At 37.8% G+C, this 18311-nt stretch overlaps 1 protein-coding gene across 1 annotated transcript; it reads right to left on the bottom strand.

Annotated features, from left to right (window-relative positions):
• Window positions 1–3141: 3141 nt before the first annotated feature.
• LOC113295296 lies at window positions 3142–3561 on the bottom strand. The gene has a single exon (XM_026543648.1). It carries the CDS (start codon window positions 3559–3561, stop codon window positions 3142–3144), a length of 420 nt encoding a protein of 139 aa, XP_026399433.1.
• Window positions 3562–18311: the final 14750 nt, after the last annotated feature.

Here is an 18311-nt window from a genome sequence, read left to right as displayed (position 1 = left end):
AATTGTGTGGGATCAGTGATGGTCAAGGATTGTGGATGTGTTGAAGGTTTCTGCAAATTTTGGTGAACTAGTGAGTTCGAATAAGTTCTAATAGATTGATGAATTCTTGAGAGTAGTTACTCGAGAAATTCTGTGTAGACAATTGTTGATTGCTGGTGATCATTCGTTGTGCTCAATCATGGATTCAGAGACTTATTCATATTGTCAGAGTCGTGAACACCTTGATCCATGTAAGTGGGAGATCGTAGTGAAACCAGTTCCAGATTGTGCGGAGACTTGGTTGATCATTCACCCACTACTTTGCTAACTCCTTCAACCTTTGGCACGACTTACTCACATTTCTCATTGTGGATGAATCCACGTGCTGTAGGCCGCCAGACCAAAACCCTAATTGATATCCCCCAATTTGGCGTGATTGATGTCTCAAGAATCGTGAAGTCTGCGTGACAGGGTGTATTAATTAGTCATTGTTGACTGATTAGACATTGAGTCTAGGTTTTGTTGAATCGATCATGAGTGATGAATGCTCAGCGATTCATAGATCGAACATGTAGTTCTCTGAAATGATGTCAATATTGTAGAGTCAGTGATGAATTACTGACCAGTATTTGAGCGAGAGCAAGTATTGCTCAATTCGACGAATTACTGAATATTGAGAATTTGACGAGCAACTGAGCAAGTATTGCTCAATTCGACAAATTAATGATTATTGATAATTTGACGTGCAACTGAGCAAGTATTTCTCAATTCGACACATTACTGATAAATTACTAAATATTGATAGTTGGATCAACATTTGAGCAACTGAGCAAGTATTGCTCAATTCGACGAATTTTTATTGGTGATGTGACCCAATAAAATATTAAGATATTGGTAGATTACCAAATGATTAATTCAGATGTTGGTTGCTGAATCAACATAATTCATTAGTGTTTGAATCTTGCTCAGAATGACGATTCGTTGAACATTTACTCGAAACCCTAATTTCAGATCAATTATCTGTTAATTGATGAATCGCTGAAAATAGGTCATGAGTGATAGAGGGACCGAACATATGGGATGATGGGCGTCCATGTGGTTCTCAGTGCTCGAGTGATCATGCATCAGGGTCCTCAGTTGGAGGGTTGGTGAAAGAATGATGATTAAATGTCGGTTTCATCATTTATTGAAATATTGCTGGATTCAGCATTAGGTGATAAAACCTAACTATGAAAAATGAGGGACCGACCAAGAGAGCATGAGACCGGATCTTGGTGGTCATGGGACCAGGTGTTGGCCGTTTGAGCAATCCCCAGGTTAGTTGTAGAGAATTTGGGCCCAATATGAGCAATTGAGCAAATTAGGTCAGAATTATGAAAATGTGTGGTACCGGCTTTGTACAAGCCTTAGGGATGACCATGGTCGGTCAAGAAGGCATGCACGTGTTACCATGGTGTCTGTGTTTCCATACTGAGAATTTCAGTATTTTCTGATGTGCGTTCGAGCAACATTGTGAATTTTCAGAAGAGTACCATCTTGACTGAAATTATTGATTTTTGCTGGAATGAGCATGTATGCTCAATTGATCAATATTTTGTAACTATTGAAATAAGGACATTTTAACATTTAATATTGTCGTAAGAGGCTATCCGGTCGTGTGACCATGTTGGCTTTTAGTTTTCCATGATTTGAGCAATATTTGAGAAAATATGAAGGAATCATGAATTTTGCTCAAATTGAGGAGTTTCATGAGATGATGAAAATAATAATTATAAAAAGCTAGGGATTATAAGGTGTGGGACCGGCCACACCTTGGGCATGGCCGTCCGGCTAGGTTGCCGGGTCCCGCAACACCTTTCCCTATTTTATATTATTATTTCTCATGAAACCATGAAAATATGGAGAAACCGTGAGTTTTGCTCAAACAAGGAAAGTTGCTAGAATAAAGGAGTTTTCATGAGTTCATGAAAATAAAAAAATAAGAAAAAATAATGGGAGAGGCATGGGACCAACCATGGCTAGGCCACGGCCGGCTAGCCGGTGGGCCCGGCCCATGAGCGCCTCTTATTATTTTATCATTATTGTTTTTCTCCTGTTTTGTGTAGGATTCCTCATTTATCCATATTTTCGAATGCTCGTTTGTGCATTCGGGTGCTCGGTTGTGCATCATTGTCGAGTACACTTGCACCATTTTATGGGGCTTACTCAGTGATGGTCCCGATGCCCGGTTGTTGAGTATTTATTACTGATTTATGAAATTCAGTGGAGAATGATTCATAAAACTGATAAATAAAGTGAGTAGTCATTTATTATCAGTCCATAGAATCAGCTGTGGATTTTACCATGGATTCGGAATAATAAAATGATAATTTTATTACCATCTCATGGAATAGTAGATTTGACCATGAAATCAGAGTAATAAGATAGGTGGCGATATTACCATATCATGGGATCAGCCGTGGATTCGACTATGAAATCGTAGTAATATCTATTACCATTTCATGAGATCAGCCGTGGATTTGATCATCAAATCGGAGTAATACATTTATCTATTACCATTCCATAGAACCAGTCGTGAGTTTGACCATGGAATAGGAGCAATAAGATAAGATAGATTATCTTCTAGGAATTCAGTGGTGAATATGACGTAGAATTTAATCTCTTTCGTATAGTAAGTGAATCAGCGAGTGTTGCTAATGTCCCGAAGACGTTTTTCCCTCTCAAGATTTCATGTATGGAGGACCGCCTGAGTCTATACACGGACACTCTACATAGTCAGGGAACAGTGAGTGTCACCGGCCTCCTGAAGGCGTTATTGCTCTCAATCTTACGGAGAACCGCCCAATCGTTCTTCTATGTAGAGGCGAATTCCTCTATGTAGTCAGGGAACAGTGAGTGTCACCGACATCCTGAAGGCGTTAAGCTCTCAACCTTACGGAGAACCGCCCAATTACGTTATTCTACATAGAGGCTATGATGAAATGCCCGGTGTCGAACACTCCGGAGGGGCCTTTCGAGCGACATATGCATCATACTTCGTAAAACACGAATCTTCACATGGATTCTTGAAGCCGTGTCAGAAATATGCAGTATCATAATTTTACGGTTTTGACCTTTGTTGAAAATCCACCATCAACAGTAGCATATTTTTTTCCATCTGGATTAAGAAAACCATGGGAGTTTACAGTTCTTGAAAGCCTCAATGACTGTCTTTGAATCTGATCTAAACAGTAATCTTCTGAATCCATTGTTCATAGCCCATTCACCAGCACAAAGAACTGCCATTATCTCTGCATAAAAATTTCTTGCAACCCCAATCCCTCTTGTAATTGCTATCACACACTCTCCTTCATTATTTCTTGAAATAAAACCATAACTAGATTCACCTGGATTTCCTCTTGAGGCACCATCACAACAAATGAGAAGTTGATCTTTCTGGGGTAATATGAAAGATACCTCTTGGACAGCACATGCTTTTATCTTTTTGAATTTCATGCCAAAGGTTTTTAGTATCTGAAGATCATAAGACGTGTTCCACATTATAGCCTTCATTCTCACTTCACACTCAGTAGTAAGCTTCATAATTCTTGTCTTCAATTCATTGAATGTTTCTCCTTCATATGAGCATCTGTTTCTTTGAAACCAAATTTCTTTGAGTGTAATAAAAGTTGCAGTCCTCCATACTTCTTTCACAGCATGGCTTTTGTTTTTGCAGCTTTGAAAACATCATCAAAAGATCTTGGATTTATGAAACAGAATATACCACCTAGCCAGCTCCATATGATTTCACTATAATTACGTTTCCAGAGTATGTGGTCAAGAGTTTCTACAGAATTTTTGCAGAAGTAGCATCTTGAAGCAAGCAGAAATTTTTTGGACTTCATTTTTTCATCCGTTGAGCAAATTCCTATAACCAATTTCCAGATATTACTTGAGATACTAGGATGTACAGAGTGGTGCCATACCTGCGTAGTCCGATGTAGCTTAGGTTGCTTTTTTTCTAATACATTCCACAACTGATGATACAGAGAAATCTCCAGTGATAGTTCCACACCATATTTTTCTGTCTTTTTCATTATTAGTCACTGGAAGCTCATTTACATCTATCATTTGCAGTATTTCTTCAGGAATTACCCATTCACCATCCAACAGTAGATTTGCAACCTTCAAATTAGGGAATTATGCCATATAAGCATTTTCAGGAAATAGTTCAGCTAGAGCTTTATCTTTTACCCAATTGTCTTTCCAAACTGAGATATCTTCTCCATCCCCCACAATCCATCTTGTATGGTTTTTTATTTCTTCTGCAATCCATTTTAAGCCTGGAAGGATAGATGATTTTTTATAATAGCCAATCCATTCTCCCTGTTTTGTAATGAATTTTTCTTGAAAATATCTTGCCCATTCTTCAGTATTATTCTGTATTTTCCAGAGTAATTTCATCAATAGAGCTTTATTTAATATTTTTAATCTTCTCAGACCAAGACCTCCCTCTGCTATTGGTGTACATACTAGATCCCATTTCAATGTGATGCTTTTTCTTGTTAAAGGATCTCCAGTCCAGATAAAATTTATCATTATTCTTTCACACTCCTTTAAAGCTCTTTTAGGCCATTTATAAACTGTCATACTATATATAGGGAAACTGCAGAGCACATGTTTTACCAGAATTAATCTTTCTCGGAAGGATAACAACTTCCTTTTCCACCCTGCTATACTTTCTTGCATTTGTTCCACACAACTCCAAATATGTGATGTTTTTATGCAACCTGTATTTAGCATTACACCTAAATACTTATCTGGAAATTCAGATAAAGGCATGTTACATTCTTCTGCCAATTGAGTTTTTCTTAATTCACTTGTCCCTCCAATGAGACATTTGATTTTTGCAAGACTAACAACTTGACTAGAAGAAGCTTGATAATCTTTTAATATGCTTAAGAGTTTTCTAACATTTCTCTTATCTACATTGCAAAATAGAAATCTATCATCAGCAAAGAAAATGTGAGAAGGCCGCACTCTATTTCTTGAAACCATTGGCTGCAGTTGACCAGTTTTCACCATTCTTGTTAAAATTATGCTCAATAGATCTTCTGTTATTACAAATAGTAGGGGAGATAGGGGATCTCCTTGTCTCAATCCTCTCCCTACTTGAAAGTAACCAACAGGTCCACCATTTAATAAAATTGATATTCTAGCTGATTTCAATAGTATGTGAAGCCATTTGATCACTTGTTTAGAGAATCCAAAAGTTCTCATGACCTGGAACAAAAACTCCCAACTGAGAGAGTCATAAGCTTGAGTTATATCTAGCTTTAGACCCATATTTACACCTCTCCTTTTGACTTCAAGTTCATTCACTAATTCTGAGGCAAGGACAATTTGTTCTTGAATATTTCTTCCTTTGATGAAAGCACCTTGCTGAGGAGATACAATTTTTTGGATAATAATGCCAAATATTGTAGTTATAATCTTTGTTATCAACTTGAAGCTAAATTTCATCAGTCCAATGGGTCTGAACTGACTTGTTCTTTTGGCATTCTTTACTTTTGGCAGCAGGAGTAAAAAATTAGCATTAAGACCTTGAGGTATAAATCCCTTTCTCCAAAAATATTGTATGGCTCTTATGAAGTCTTTTCCCATTATATCTCAAGAATATCTATAAAACCAACCAGTAAACCCATCAGGACCAGGTGCACTATCTGGATCAAGATCAAAAACAGCTTGTTTAATTTCTTCAGGTGAAGGAACCAGTTCTAAGATTTTGTTCTCCTCATCACTCACTAATTTTGGAATGTCTTGAGATATATCTGGTGCAAAGCATACTTCTTGAAATTTAAATTTTTCTTCAAAGTGATTTGTTAAGACATCTGCAATCAGTTTTTGATCAACAACTGTATTCCCATCTGAATCTTCTAGTTTCACTATTGATTCTGTGCTTGTCTTATATTTATATTTACATGATATTTTTTTGAATTTGAATCTCCTTCTTTTAACCACTTGACTCTTGATTTTTGCTGAATTATTTCCTTTTGTTGCTCATTTAACATCTCATGAATTCCTCTTGCAGTTGTTATCTTGTTCAAGAGATTGATATCATCTGGATTTTTATCTGACAAAAGAGAAGCTTGTAAAACATTTTCTTCTACCTACTTTTTTTGTAACATCCCCAAATGTATTCCAATTCCGTAATTGAATATCTTGTTTCAATGCCTTTAGTTTACTCACAAAAATGAATATAGGATTACCAATTTTTTCAGAATTCCAAGAAGCATGAATTTGTTGAAGAAACTCAGGGTGAGTTTTCCAAACTTTTAAGGCTCTGAATGGAACATTCTTAGGTTTTGGGATATCAACATTTGCACCATATAAGACTCCATGATCAGAAATTCCTCTTACACCAACTTTGTATCCCCAACTTGGATAAATCTCCAACCATTTATCATTGAAAACATCTATGTCAAGGTTGCATACAATTATTTTTTTTTCCAACTATGTTGTTACACCAAGAGAATTCTAATCCAGTTTTGGGATCTTGGATGAGACCACAGCTATTCAAACAATCAGTAAACTCTCTTATTGATATTCTCAGAGGAGTGAGACCTCCAATTTTTTATTCTATACTTGTAACTGTATTAAAATCTCCAATGACAAGCCAAGGTTTATTAAAACTATTTACAGTCTCCAATTCTTGCCATAGTTCGCTTCTGTTTATTGTTAAGGTAGCATCATGAACACCAGCAATGAATACCCCCTACTTCCACTGTTATTGATTGTCTTGAGATTGAAATTAATGTAGGAGTATTTATTAAAGCACTCCATAAAATCCATATGTTTCCTTTATTTTCTTCACAAGAATTATGAACCAGTTTATAATGCATACCTGGTAAGTTTAACTTTTTGATAAAATCTGAAGAAGCTTTTATTTTTGGTTCTGCTAAAATCACTAAATAAGGTCAGAAATTTTTAACTATACTTCTAAGTTTTTCTTTGGCCTTATATCTCCTAAGGCCTCAGACATTCCAGTATACTACTTTCATGTTGGAGGTGGTTGAGAAGAAGGATTTCTCCTCCCTTGACCATTTTTACTCACATTGGGAAATGAATTAGCTGCATGTCTTCTAGTGGTAACATTTGGTATAATTTTACCTGATTTTGCTTTTAAAGATTACTCCCACTTGAACATTCAGCTTCAGTATTCTTTGTAGAAGTTTTTGTTCTCCCAGATTTGGCTTCTTGAATGACTGTCTCCATATTACTAGTTGCTGAAGTAGTACCAGTTTGTAGGCTGTAGATGCACCACATTATATGCTGGAGAATCACTGGAAACCATATTAATAACTTTATCAACTGAAAGAATTGGGAAGTCTTTATAAGAGTTTAATTCACCATTGAATTCTTCATTTTTCTCTTGCAAAACATGGAATCTTCCTGAAGTTGTAATTTCCTTTTGTGTATCAATTATTTTATTATCACTTAGTAAATTTTCATCTATGTGATCAATGATATGTTCTATCCCCTTATCCTTAGAAGTAAAGCAAATGTGAAATCCTCTTTTTTCAGTTGGTACCACAGTCTTTGGCTTCCATTGATTTTTTTTCTCTACTTGTAGCTCTTGAGAAGTTTCATTGAGAGAATTTCCATTTTTCTTTGATCTACATTCAATTGTTAAGTGACCCACAATCTTGCAGTGGTAACAAAATTTGGGTTGGTTGTTTATCATGACAGCTTGCTCTATTTTACCATATTTTGATTCAAGAACAACTTTACTGGGAATTTCTTTAGCAAAATCAACTTCCACCAACAGACTAGCATAATATCCAATTTCTCCTTTTAAGGTAGTTTCATCCTCTCTAATAGCTCTGCCCATTTTATTACCCATTTGAAGAATAATACTCTCCTTCCAGTACTCTATACTCAAACCAGGAAAAGTGACCCAAACAAAAGCTGAAGAAGTTTTTTGATTATCTGGATTGAAATTTGGCTCCCATGCTCTTAACTTCAGTGCTTGTGATTCCACCATCCAAAGACCACTTCCAAATACTGCTTCTGTCTTCCTCATTATCCAGTTTGATTATAAAAGATCCTTTCCCCAAAGGAACGAATTGAACTGAACCTTTCAATGCCCATTGTTTTCTTAAAGCTGCTGAAGCAATATCCATTTTCAATTTAACGAAATCAAGTATTCCAATCAGACTAAATCTCCATTCATTTAAAATTTCATCTATAATATCATCAGGGATGAATATTGATGGAACCTCCATAGTAGAAGTAGCAGAAGAAGATACAGAATGAAAATTAAAATTTGTGTTTTCTAGGTTAGATCGAGATTCATTACTCGATCTGTTTTATTTAATTCCGACATAAGAAATAGTAACTATCTCATGATTAGATATCACCAATCATCAGATTTAATGAGAAAAAATACCTGAATTAATGAAGATGATCGACACTGAAATCGAAAAGTTTGAGAGAAAAAAAGACCGATCTCGTCGCCGAGTCAAGGACCGATTCGCAGGGCTCTCCCAACCTAAGACCACCAGCGGTCTTTTGAACAAGTTTGAGCTTGTCTGCTAATCGGTTCGCTCTTCCTTAATTTGCAGACAAGTCATTTAATGTTAATTATTTTCGTTTTTCTCTCCCCACCGTGATGAACCAGTAGAGAATCAGGCATGAAGATGAAATAGAGGTCCGAACCAACTTTATTCACATGGTCACCATCTCAATATATCGATGACCATTAAAAATATTTTCTTCGTTGATGAGCATCACTAACCTAGAATCAATATGCTCAAAAAAATAATAATAATGTAGAATTAATATGATTCATTTGAGCCAAGAATTTTAATCAATTAGTCATAATGTTTAATTTCAAGATTTCTCTAATTCATTTCTTATTAGTGCAATGAGTGAACCATCATCAACTCATTTCTTTTCATGACATCTTTCTATATTTTACCATATTTTGATTCAAGAACAACTTTACTGGGAATTTCTTTAGCAAAATCAACTTCCACCAACACACTAGCATAATATCTAATTTTTCTTTTTAAGGTAGTTTCATCCTCTCTAATATCTCTGCCCATTTTATTACCCATTTGAAAAATAATATTCTCCTTCTAGTACTCTATACTCAAACCAGGGAAAGTGACCCAAGCAAAAGCTGAAGAAGTTTTTTTATTAACTGGATTGAAATTTGGCTCCCATGCTCATAACTTCAGTGCTTGTGATTCTACCATCCAAAGACCCTTCCAAATACTGCTTCTGTCTTCCTCATTATCCAGTTTGATTATAAAAAATCCTTTCCCCAAAGGAATGAATTGAACTGAACCTTTCAATACCCATTGTTTTCTTAAAGCTGCTGAAGCAATATCCATTTCCATTTTAATGAAATCAAGTCTTCCAATCAGACTAAATCTCCATTCATTTAAACTTTTATCTATAATATCATCAGGGATGAATATTGATGGAACCTCCATAGTAGAAGTAGCAGAAGAAGATACAGAAGAAAATTAAAATTTGTGTTTTCTAGGTTAGATCGAGATTCATTACTCGACCAGTTTTTTATTTAATTCCGACATAAGAAATAGAAACTATCTCATGATTAGATATCACCAATCATCAGATTTAATGAGGAAACATACCTGAATTAATGAAGATGATCGACGCTGAAACCGAAAAGTTTGAGAGAAAAAAGACCGATCTCGTCGCCGAGTCAAGGACCGATTCGCATAGCTCTCCCAAACTAAGACCACCAGTGGTCTTTTGAACAAGTTTGAGCTTGTTTCCTAATCGGTTCGCTCTTCGTTAATTTGCAGACAAGTCCTTGAATGCTAATTATTTTCGTTTTTCTCTCCCCACGGTGATGAACCAGTCAATCAGGCATGAAGATGAAATAGAGGTCCTAACCAGCTTTATTCACATGGTCACCATCTCAATATATCGATGACCATTAAAAAATATTTTATTCGTTGATGAGCATCAATAACCTAGAATCAATGTTCTCAAAAAAATAATAATAATGTAGAATGTATATGATTCATTTGAGCCAAGAATTTTAATCAATTAGTCATAATGTTTAATTTCAAGATTTCTCTGATTCATTTCTTATCAGTGCAATGAGTGAACCATCATCAACTCGTTTCTTATCGTGACGGCTTGCTCTATTTTACCATATTTTGATTCAAGAACAACTTTACTGGGAATTTCTTTAGCAAAATCAACTTCCACCAACACAATAGCATAATATCCAATTTCTCTTTTTAAGGTAGTTTCATCCTCTCTAATAGCTCTGCCCATTTTATTACCCATTTAAAGAATAATATTCTCCTTCCAGTACTCTATACTCAAACCAGGGAAAGTGACCCAAACAAAAGCTGAAGAAGTTTTTTTTATTATCTGGATTGAAATTTGGCTCCCATTCTCTTAACTTCAGTGCTTGTGATTCTACCATCCAAAGACCCTTCCAAATACTGCTTCTGTCTTCCTCATTATCCAGTTTGATTATAAAAAATCCTTTCCCCAAAGGAATGAATTGAACTGAACCTTTCAATACCCATTGTTTTCTTAAAGCTGCTGAAGAAATATCCATTTTCAATTTAACGAAATCAAGTCTTCCAATAAGACTAAATCTCCATTTATTTAAACTTTCATCTACAATATCATCAGGGATGAATATTGATGGAACCTCCATAGTAGAAGTAGCAGAAGAAGATACAGAATGAAAATTAAAATTTATGTTTTCTAGTTTAGATCGAGATTCATTACTGGATCTGTTTTTATTTAATTCCGACATAAGAAATAGTAACTATCTCATGATTAGATATCACCAATCATCAGATTTAATGAGGAAACATACCTGAATTAATGAAGATGATCGACGCTGAAATCGAAACTTGAGAGAAAAAAGACCAATCCTGTCGCCGAGTCAAGGATCGATTCGCAGAGCTCTCCCAACCTAAGACCACCAGCGGTCTTTTGAACAAGTTTGAGCTTGTTTGCTAATCGGTTCGCTCTTCGTTAATTTGCAGACAAGTCCTTGAATTCTAAATTTTCGTTTTTCTCTCCCCACGGTGATGAACCAGTAGAGAATTAGGCATGAAGATGAAATAGAGGTCCGAACCAGCTTTATTCATATTGTCACCATCTCAATATATTGATGACCATTAAAAAGATTTTCTTCGTTAATTAGCATCAATAACCTAGAATCAATATGCTCAAGAAAATAATAATAATGTAGAATGAATATGATTCATTTGAGCCAAGAATTTTAGTCAATTAGTCATAATGTTTAATTTCAAGATTTCTCTGATTCATTTCTTATCAGTGCAATGAGTGAACCATCAGATTATTTTTGTGTCTAGTTCATTCAAGCATGCAACACACTCCCCCCCCCCCCCCCCCCCCCCCCTTCTCATTACTATTCTAGTAACGAAGTTCATATCACCTTCAACTGAAACGATAAACAATGTAACAATGGTGATGAGTGATATATCGGATCAGGATTTCCTAAAGAATACAATTAGAGGGCTATAAAATAATTAAGTATATATTTTTTCTCATTTGAAGAATCTAATCTAGTTTATCTTGATAAATGGAAAATACAACGGTGCAAAGGTGCGACCAACACCGATTTCTATTCAAACCTGTGAAAAAATATTAAGGAGATTGAAAAAAAAATCCAACTGTTCCACTACTAATCAACAAATCAATCGATACATATTTGGAAGAACATAGATCATAAAGCTTGATTATGCTCGATCTATGTCGCGTATTTTAGGCAAACGAGAAAAAAACTTAATGCACCAAAAGAGTTAAAATAAAAAGAAATTAAATTTCAACTTTCTAGAGATTTCCACAAAAGATAAAATAACATCATATTTCCACTCTTCAGATAATTACCCAAAATTTACTACTTGCACGTGAATTTCAGTTACGAGATTTGTTTTTAAGCTTTTGAAAGGTGAAGCATCTTTAATTATAATTACTACATTTATGTAGAGATAATTATTGATATTCAATAATATTTTTATATTTTTCTTTAGTCATTGACCAAATAAACTAACTTTTTTTGGGTTCTCAATGTGTTTCATTTCTCACTGGGAGTATTTTATTGAGCATAATAGTATTAGTCTAGTTGACAAACTCTTATATTTATTGAAACGCTAAGCTTCTTTCAATTTTTGGATCCTTCCATCGATTTTTTTTTCTTGTTAAGCTTCTTCTAATTTATTAAAATCCCATCGTAAATGTAATATTCCTAGATTAACCAAATGATTATGCCGAGGGATGACCGTTTTGTTGGATCCATGAATGGTTACGTATCCATGAACGGTTACGTTTTGTTATGTGTAGAGAACCCATATGCTCCATAACGTTCTGTAAACACCCTTAAATCATCACAGGGTAATGAGGAGACTAATCCCAATACACAATACAATTCTCTGGAGAAGTCTGCCCTTCTCTGGAAGAGTTCCCTGCTATTTATAGGCAAAACCTGACATGCCAGTGCTGTACACGTGTACCCTAATATCTTTTCTAGTAAGACTTCTATTATTAGCCGTACGCATGTACTATTGCAGCTGAGGTTATTTAGGCACCCATAAGTTATCTTCTTTCGGGGCGGTCCTTCTCCGGGGCACCCTTCTTGCGTTGTTTCCTCGTCTATGGTGATCTGGGCTCTGCTAGCGGTGACTTCGGGTAATACCTGAAGCCCCCATTCCTATCCTCGGCTCTTGGTCAAATTCATGTGTTTATATTAGCTCCCTGACTGTGTTGTCGAGGCTTTCATACTTGGAAATCAGTCATAGTCTGTATCCAAGACGCATCTTCATGTGATCCCCCTTCCCGTGAAGCCCCCGGTCAATCACAACTTCGGGTTTGGACTTATGTCGGCTGATTGGAATTACTTTGTCGCAATTCCGAACCCGTGTTACATTATTAGGGCATCGACTGGGTGAGACCCAACAGGAGAGACTTTAATTTAGACGTGATGTATCAGCTTCCTTTTGCCGTTTCACCTTCCATTGGAAAATTGACACGTGTGCTTCCCTATCATGCTGACTCTTCGTCTCTCTGTCATTTCTTCGTATAAAATCCGTTCCTTCTTCTTCTTTTCTATTTCTGCTTTTAGCATTTTCATTCTCTCTCTCTCTCTCTTTCTCCCCTCTCTGCTCCTTATCGTCTTCGGTTATCTTATTAGTCTCGGTTTTGGGATGGAACCACCGACCTATGGTGCAGGTAAGTCGATATCAGCAGAGGATTCTGCGGAAATAAGGAAGCTTCATCTGTTTGGTCCAGACTCGTCAAGCATCCGTAACTCCGTGTTTATTTTTCAAGATGAGTTCATTCCCAGATTGAACGATATAGGATTTCGTTCCATCGATAATAGTGTGAATCTGATGTTTCCCAAAGTTACTCCCCCTGAGGTGCTTCCTCTTGAGAACATCCCTTGACTATGTGTTGAGCGTGGGGATTATCGGGACCCTTCTATAGAATTTTCCTCTACTACTCTCGTTAGTTACAAGTGGGCTTCATGGAAACATTACATCATGTCGAAACCGCAACATGATCGGCGTATTCGGGCACTCAACATCGAGCAGGCCTTAGAGGTATCTGCTCATCGTAGTATCTTTCGGTCCAATAAAGCTATTCCTTATGCCTGTCTTCAATGGGTTGCTGGTGTGCATACTTTAGTTTTTGCATGGGGGGAAGCCTCTCCCACTCTAGAGGACGTTGTTGCCCTCACGGGGTTACCCATTCACAGTTCTCATGATTTCAAAGAGGCTGATCCCGAAGCCATGACTAATGCGGACTCGGAATTGTACAAGGAATTGGTAGAAGTCCGAAAGATTATATCACGCAAGGTGAGTGAAACTACCAAGGAAGATAAGATTTCCTCTCTTTCGGGTTTGATGGGTTATTGGGCTCCTCATGTGACCGAGGCATCTAGCAAGAAGGACCTTCATTCGGTCGTAAAGTCTTATGAGCCTACTACACATGGTCGCAGTGATGATGCCGAATTAGCTGCATTTCTAGTGTACTGGTTAATTCATGATTTCTTTGAATGTTCTCCTAAGGGTATTATTCGAGAGGATATTTTTCGGATAGCTGTTAAGATGACACAAGGGGTTACTTATCCGCTGGCCCCTATGTTCTTGGGTGGTGTATATCGTCATTTATATACCTTGATCTCGGATATGGAGGTTACCAACAGTTCCCAACATGTGATTGAGAGTTTCGTGCCCACAAGCTTCTTACAGATGTGGTTTTGGGAACGCTTTCCCGCGAGTAGGTCTGAAGTCAATAACTTAGCTGTGAGGCATGAAGGAGGCTTCCTCCTCCCCCGATTCGTTATCCTCGTACTGCTCTGTATGAGCATAAGCATGTGAAGAAAGCAACTAATGAGTTTATGTGGTTGGTGGACGATTTGAAGTCATTTTGGGCACGCCCATATGACGATGTTCCTCGAGGGGGATTATTTATGGGTTCTAACTTTGATTTTCTTGATGATGTGCTGGACTGGACAAGTTCATCCCTTGATGATGGTGATTGGGATTTCATAGTGATGGATACCCCGGGTTTCATTCCTGGGTACTTTGAGGGGAAATTTTGTTCTGTCGGGTATAATGTGGATAGGGTTGCTAGGCAGTTAGGTTATGATCAAGGTTTGGCATCTATTCAGACTCCGATGTTCCCAACCGATGATGAGGAGTTAATGAAGGAATGTTATCGTCGGTTTTTCTTTAAACCCGATGGTCCCATGTTGTGTCGGGAGCGTCCTTTCAGCTTGTCAGTGCCCTTACCGAAAGTCCTCCCAAAATTTACACAGGTTTGGTGTACAAATTGGTATGATGAGCTGACACGGATGATTGAGTTTGTATGTGATGTTGCTGATTCCACAGGGGTCCTGAATCCTCGTAAGTTAAATGCCCATGGTCGTTTAAACTTGCACCCCAAGTTGCTGCTGCTCATGGCATAAAGGCTAGATCTAAAGGGGAGAATATTGTGGGTGCTGCCCAAAAGGGAAAGGATGTAGCTTCTCCTGTCCTTGTGAAGGTAGGTTCCTAGTATTACAAGAATGATGCATTCAAGTATTGGTTCATTTGGTTATGTTGATGTGTGAGGGTTTTTTGTTTTTTTTTTGTATGTGTGAAGCCGACTAGGCGACCTCGGCTGGTGATACGAAATAAGGGAGAGTCAACAGCGTCGTCTGAAGGTCAGAGAGGTAGGTAGAGGATTATGTAAGCATGCGTTATTGGGTCGCACGTGATTGTCATAAAGTATTCAGATATTTGGTTGGGATGTTATCCACGTCATCTGTATCTTGCGCCTTATAAATATGTTGTCTTGTATGTTCAGGAGAAATCATTTGTCTGTCATTGAACCCTTTCTCTTTTTTGTAATAGGTTTACTGGACGGTGAAGCGTTGAGTCCTCAGAATTCCTTCTCAAGTCCAGGTTCTCAAGTAAGGTGTTTTATACTATTTGAGAAGGCTTCCTTTTCTCTTCTACCCCCTTCGGGACATAATTCATTGTTGTCTCGGGTGTGTCTGTTAGGGAATAATCATGGGTCGTTCGGAACAACCAATGGAGCAGGGTAACTCGAAGAAGCGGAGGCATCAGAGTGGTCAAGTCATGTCTTGGTCAAGGTACCCTAACCCGGTACCATTATCTGTCATCGATAGTCCTAATTCTTTGGTTGGTCAGGCAACTTGGTTCGATTTTAAAGGAAATGCCACCGCTGTAGAGAGTACCTATGTTAATTTCGTGCCAGTTTACAACTTCCCCGTATCTCCGGAACTAAGGGACTACTACAAGGAGATTTTGGAAGAACTCGGGCATGTGGCGAGTACTGAAGTTCTGTCGGATCGGAACAATTTGATTTCCAGTGTATCCACTTTGGTTGCATTGGCGAAGGAGATGGCTAAATTTGGCGATGATTGTCCTTCTGCTTCTTTCTTGGAGACATGGAGAGACAGTTTTGTTCTTCCGAGGCTGCTAAAGTTTAACATGGGTTGGATTGAAGAATTTTTTAAGGGGTTGGAAGAGAGAAGAGCAGGCCGACAACTGGTGCTGCCTGTTAAGATTACAGTGCTGAAGGAGGAGGTAAAAGCGGAGACGCAAAAGTTGAAGGAGCAGAAGCAGGTTCGGATAACTATCGAGGCGTCTAAAATTGCTGCTAAGGTTGCAGCGACCTCGACAAAGTTGAAGTTGAAGCAGAAAGAGTTGGCTGACAAGGAAGCCGAGTTAGCTAGCTTTGAATGATTTTGTTGTATCTTGTTAGGGTTTGGGCTTGTCGCCGTTGTGTTTCGGATATTATCATTTTTTTTGTTTTGTTTAAGAAAAACATGTTGGTTTGTTGGAGTTCTATGAGATGCTTTTGCTGACTTTTATGCCACTATTGTCTCGATTATTACGTGTAGTTCATAATATAAGTAGATATTTGTCATATAGCACATGGGTATATGTCAGTTGTATTGTTGACGGTGATTAAGGATGTCAGCTCGTGTGAATTTAGTTTCAGAGATATTGGTGTTGACTCGATTGATTAAGGTATTAGAGTCGGCCGTTAAGCACTTTAAGCTTGTTTCAGCTGAAGATCAGGAGTTGATTATGAATGCGGAAAGTATCGTGACAAAAGTGTTGTAGGAGAAGTCCTTGGAAGACTCGGAAATTGACAATCTTCGTCTCGTTCGCAAGACAAGGCGTGTCAAGTTCTCCTTTCTTATTCAAGATACCGAGGTTGCTTTGCGTCATGCAAGGGTTGCTTTATCCCAAGTTCATAATGAGTTGGTTGACCATGTCTAACCCGGGTTTCGCATATAATTATGTTTTGTCATTATCGCCTATCGAAGTTTTCCTATTTTTGTATATTGTTGTTGCTCTCTTTTTTTTATGTGTAGTCGTGGTGGGTTGGCATCGAGTCTGTAAGACTTCGGGTTTGTTTTAAGTTTTCGATGAATGTTCTGGACTTAGAATAATGTGGATTTTGAGGTTAACCTCCTTTTGCGTATTTTGGTCATCATTTTCGGCATCGGGTATGAGCTCCCCTTATATCTATAGGTAGCCTCTGGGCCAGGTACCCTCTAAGTCACAACCGATATATATGTATATATCTTTTGTATGAGCTTAGTCTAGGTAAGGATAGTTAGATTTTGAATCCTTTCTCGGATTAGATTATGCAGGACAAAATTATCCATGTAGTGGTTGCGTTATACTCTTTCGGTGATTCTAGTCACCCTTCTGAAAGAGGTAAAGGATAGAGAAAGATTTCGAGTAAGTGGACGAAGCCATTTATTAAGTGGCATTGTTGCTTACATAATGAGTTGGTATTTTTTTTTATTCTTTAATAAGATCCATGCGTTCCCCCTTTTCCCATCACATCTTCCATCGGGGGTCTTATTGAAGGTTTCGTTGGTGTGTGTCCGCTTTTCTTAACGTCTATAGACATGTCCTCCACCTGGGCGGGTAGTTTTTCTAAACTTCCTTCGTTCGTGTTTATGAACTTGTATTCGCTTAGTGGAGTTTCCTTCGGTTGGATTAGCATAAGTAGTTACCCAGTCCGGGATTGGAGTTGAGTATATATGTGTAATTACCTTGTTTGGTTCATTCAGTCCGTTATAGAAGGCTGCTTCTGCTAAGTGTGCTTCTTCGGTTGTGAAAGGATCAACCAAGGCAGGGACTCGCTTCTGCTTCCCTTTCAAAATAAACTTGATGCATTGGTGGTAATTGGAGGGTACAATCCCGTGTTTGTGCAACTACGACCTTCCTAGAAGCAAGTGGTAAGCCGGGTGCACATCCATAACATAGAAAGGTTCACTGGCTTGGAAAGGTCCTACTTGGATTTTCAACTTCATAGTCCCTATTGTCTGCTGTGTGATTCCTCCGAAACCTTGAATCCCAGTGGCAAATTTGTTGATATCTTCTTCTTTTACTCTGATGCTTTCGGCGATATGTAGGGGAATCAAGTTAAGCGACGCTCCTGTGTCAACAAAGGCTCTCTTAATTTATGCTTTCGGATTCCCACCGTGACGTATAAGGGTCTTGTATGGTCACAATCCGCTGCTCGGTCCTTTTTTGAGAAGGTGATGATTTCGGTAGGGAGCGGGTATTTGCGGTCTAAGTATTGACTTACTTCTTCATTCGCGACTATTTTGGTTAATATTATTGAGGCAATCTGGCGTTGTTCAGCTGTGAAGTTCAATGTATCGAAGAATGCTGAAAATAGTGGTTTCTTTGCGACTGTTGCTGCAATGTATTTGTAATTATCCGCTTCAGATACAACGCATACTTCTTATGGTATTACCTCGGGTTCTTCATGTGTAATCAGAA

The sequence above is a fragment of the Papaver somniferum genome, chromosome 7 (assembly GCF_003573695.1).
Source record: "Papaver somniferum cultivar HN1 chromosome 7, ASM357369v1, whole genome shotgun sequence".
In the NCBI taxonomy this organism is placed as follows: Eukaryota; Viridiplantae; Streptophyta; class Magnoliopsida; order Ranunculales; family Papaveraceae; genus Papaver; species Papaver somniferum.
Note: the sequence above shows the minus strand (reverse complement) of the source record. Positions and strands in the feature narration are given on the sequence as shown.

Bases quoted from the DNA above. Each gene is read 5' to 3' on its own strand.
- LOC113295296 (XM_026543648.1), bottom strand. From the start codon at position 3,561: ATGAAGCTTACTACTGAGTGTGAAGTGAGAATGAAGGCTATAATGTGG.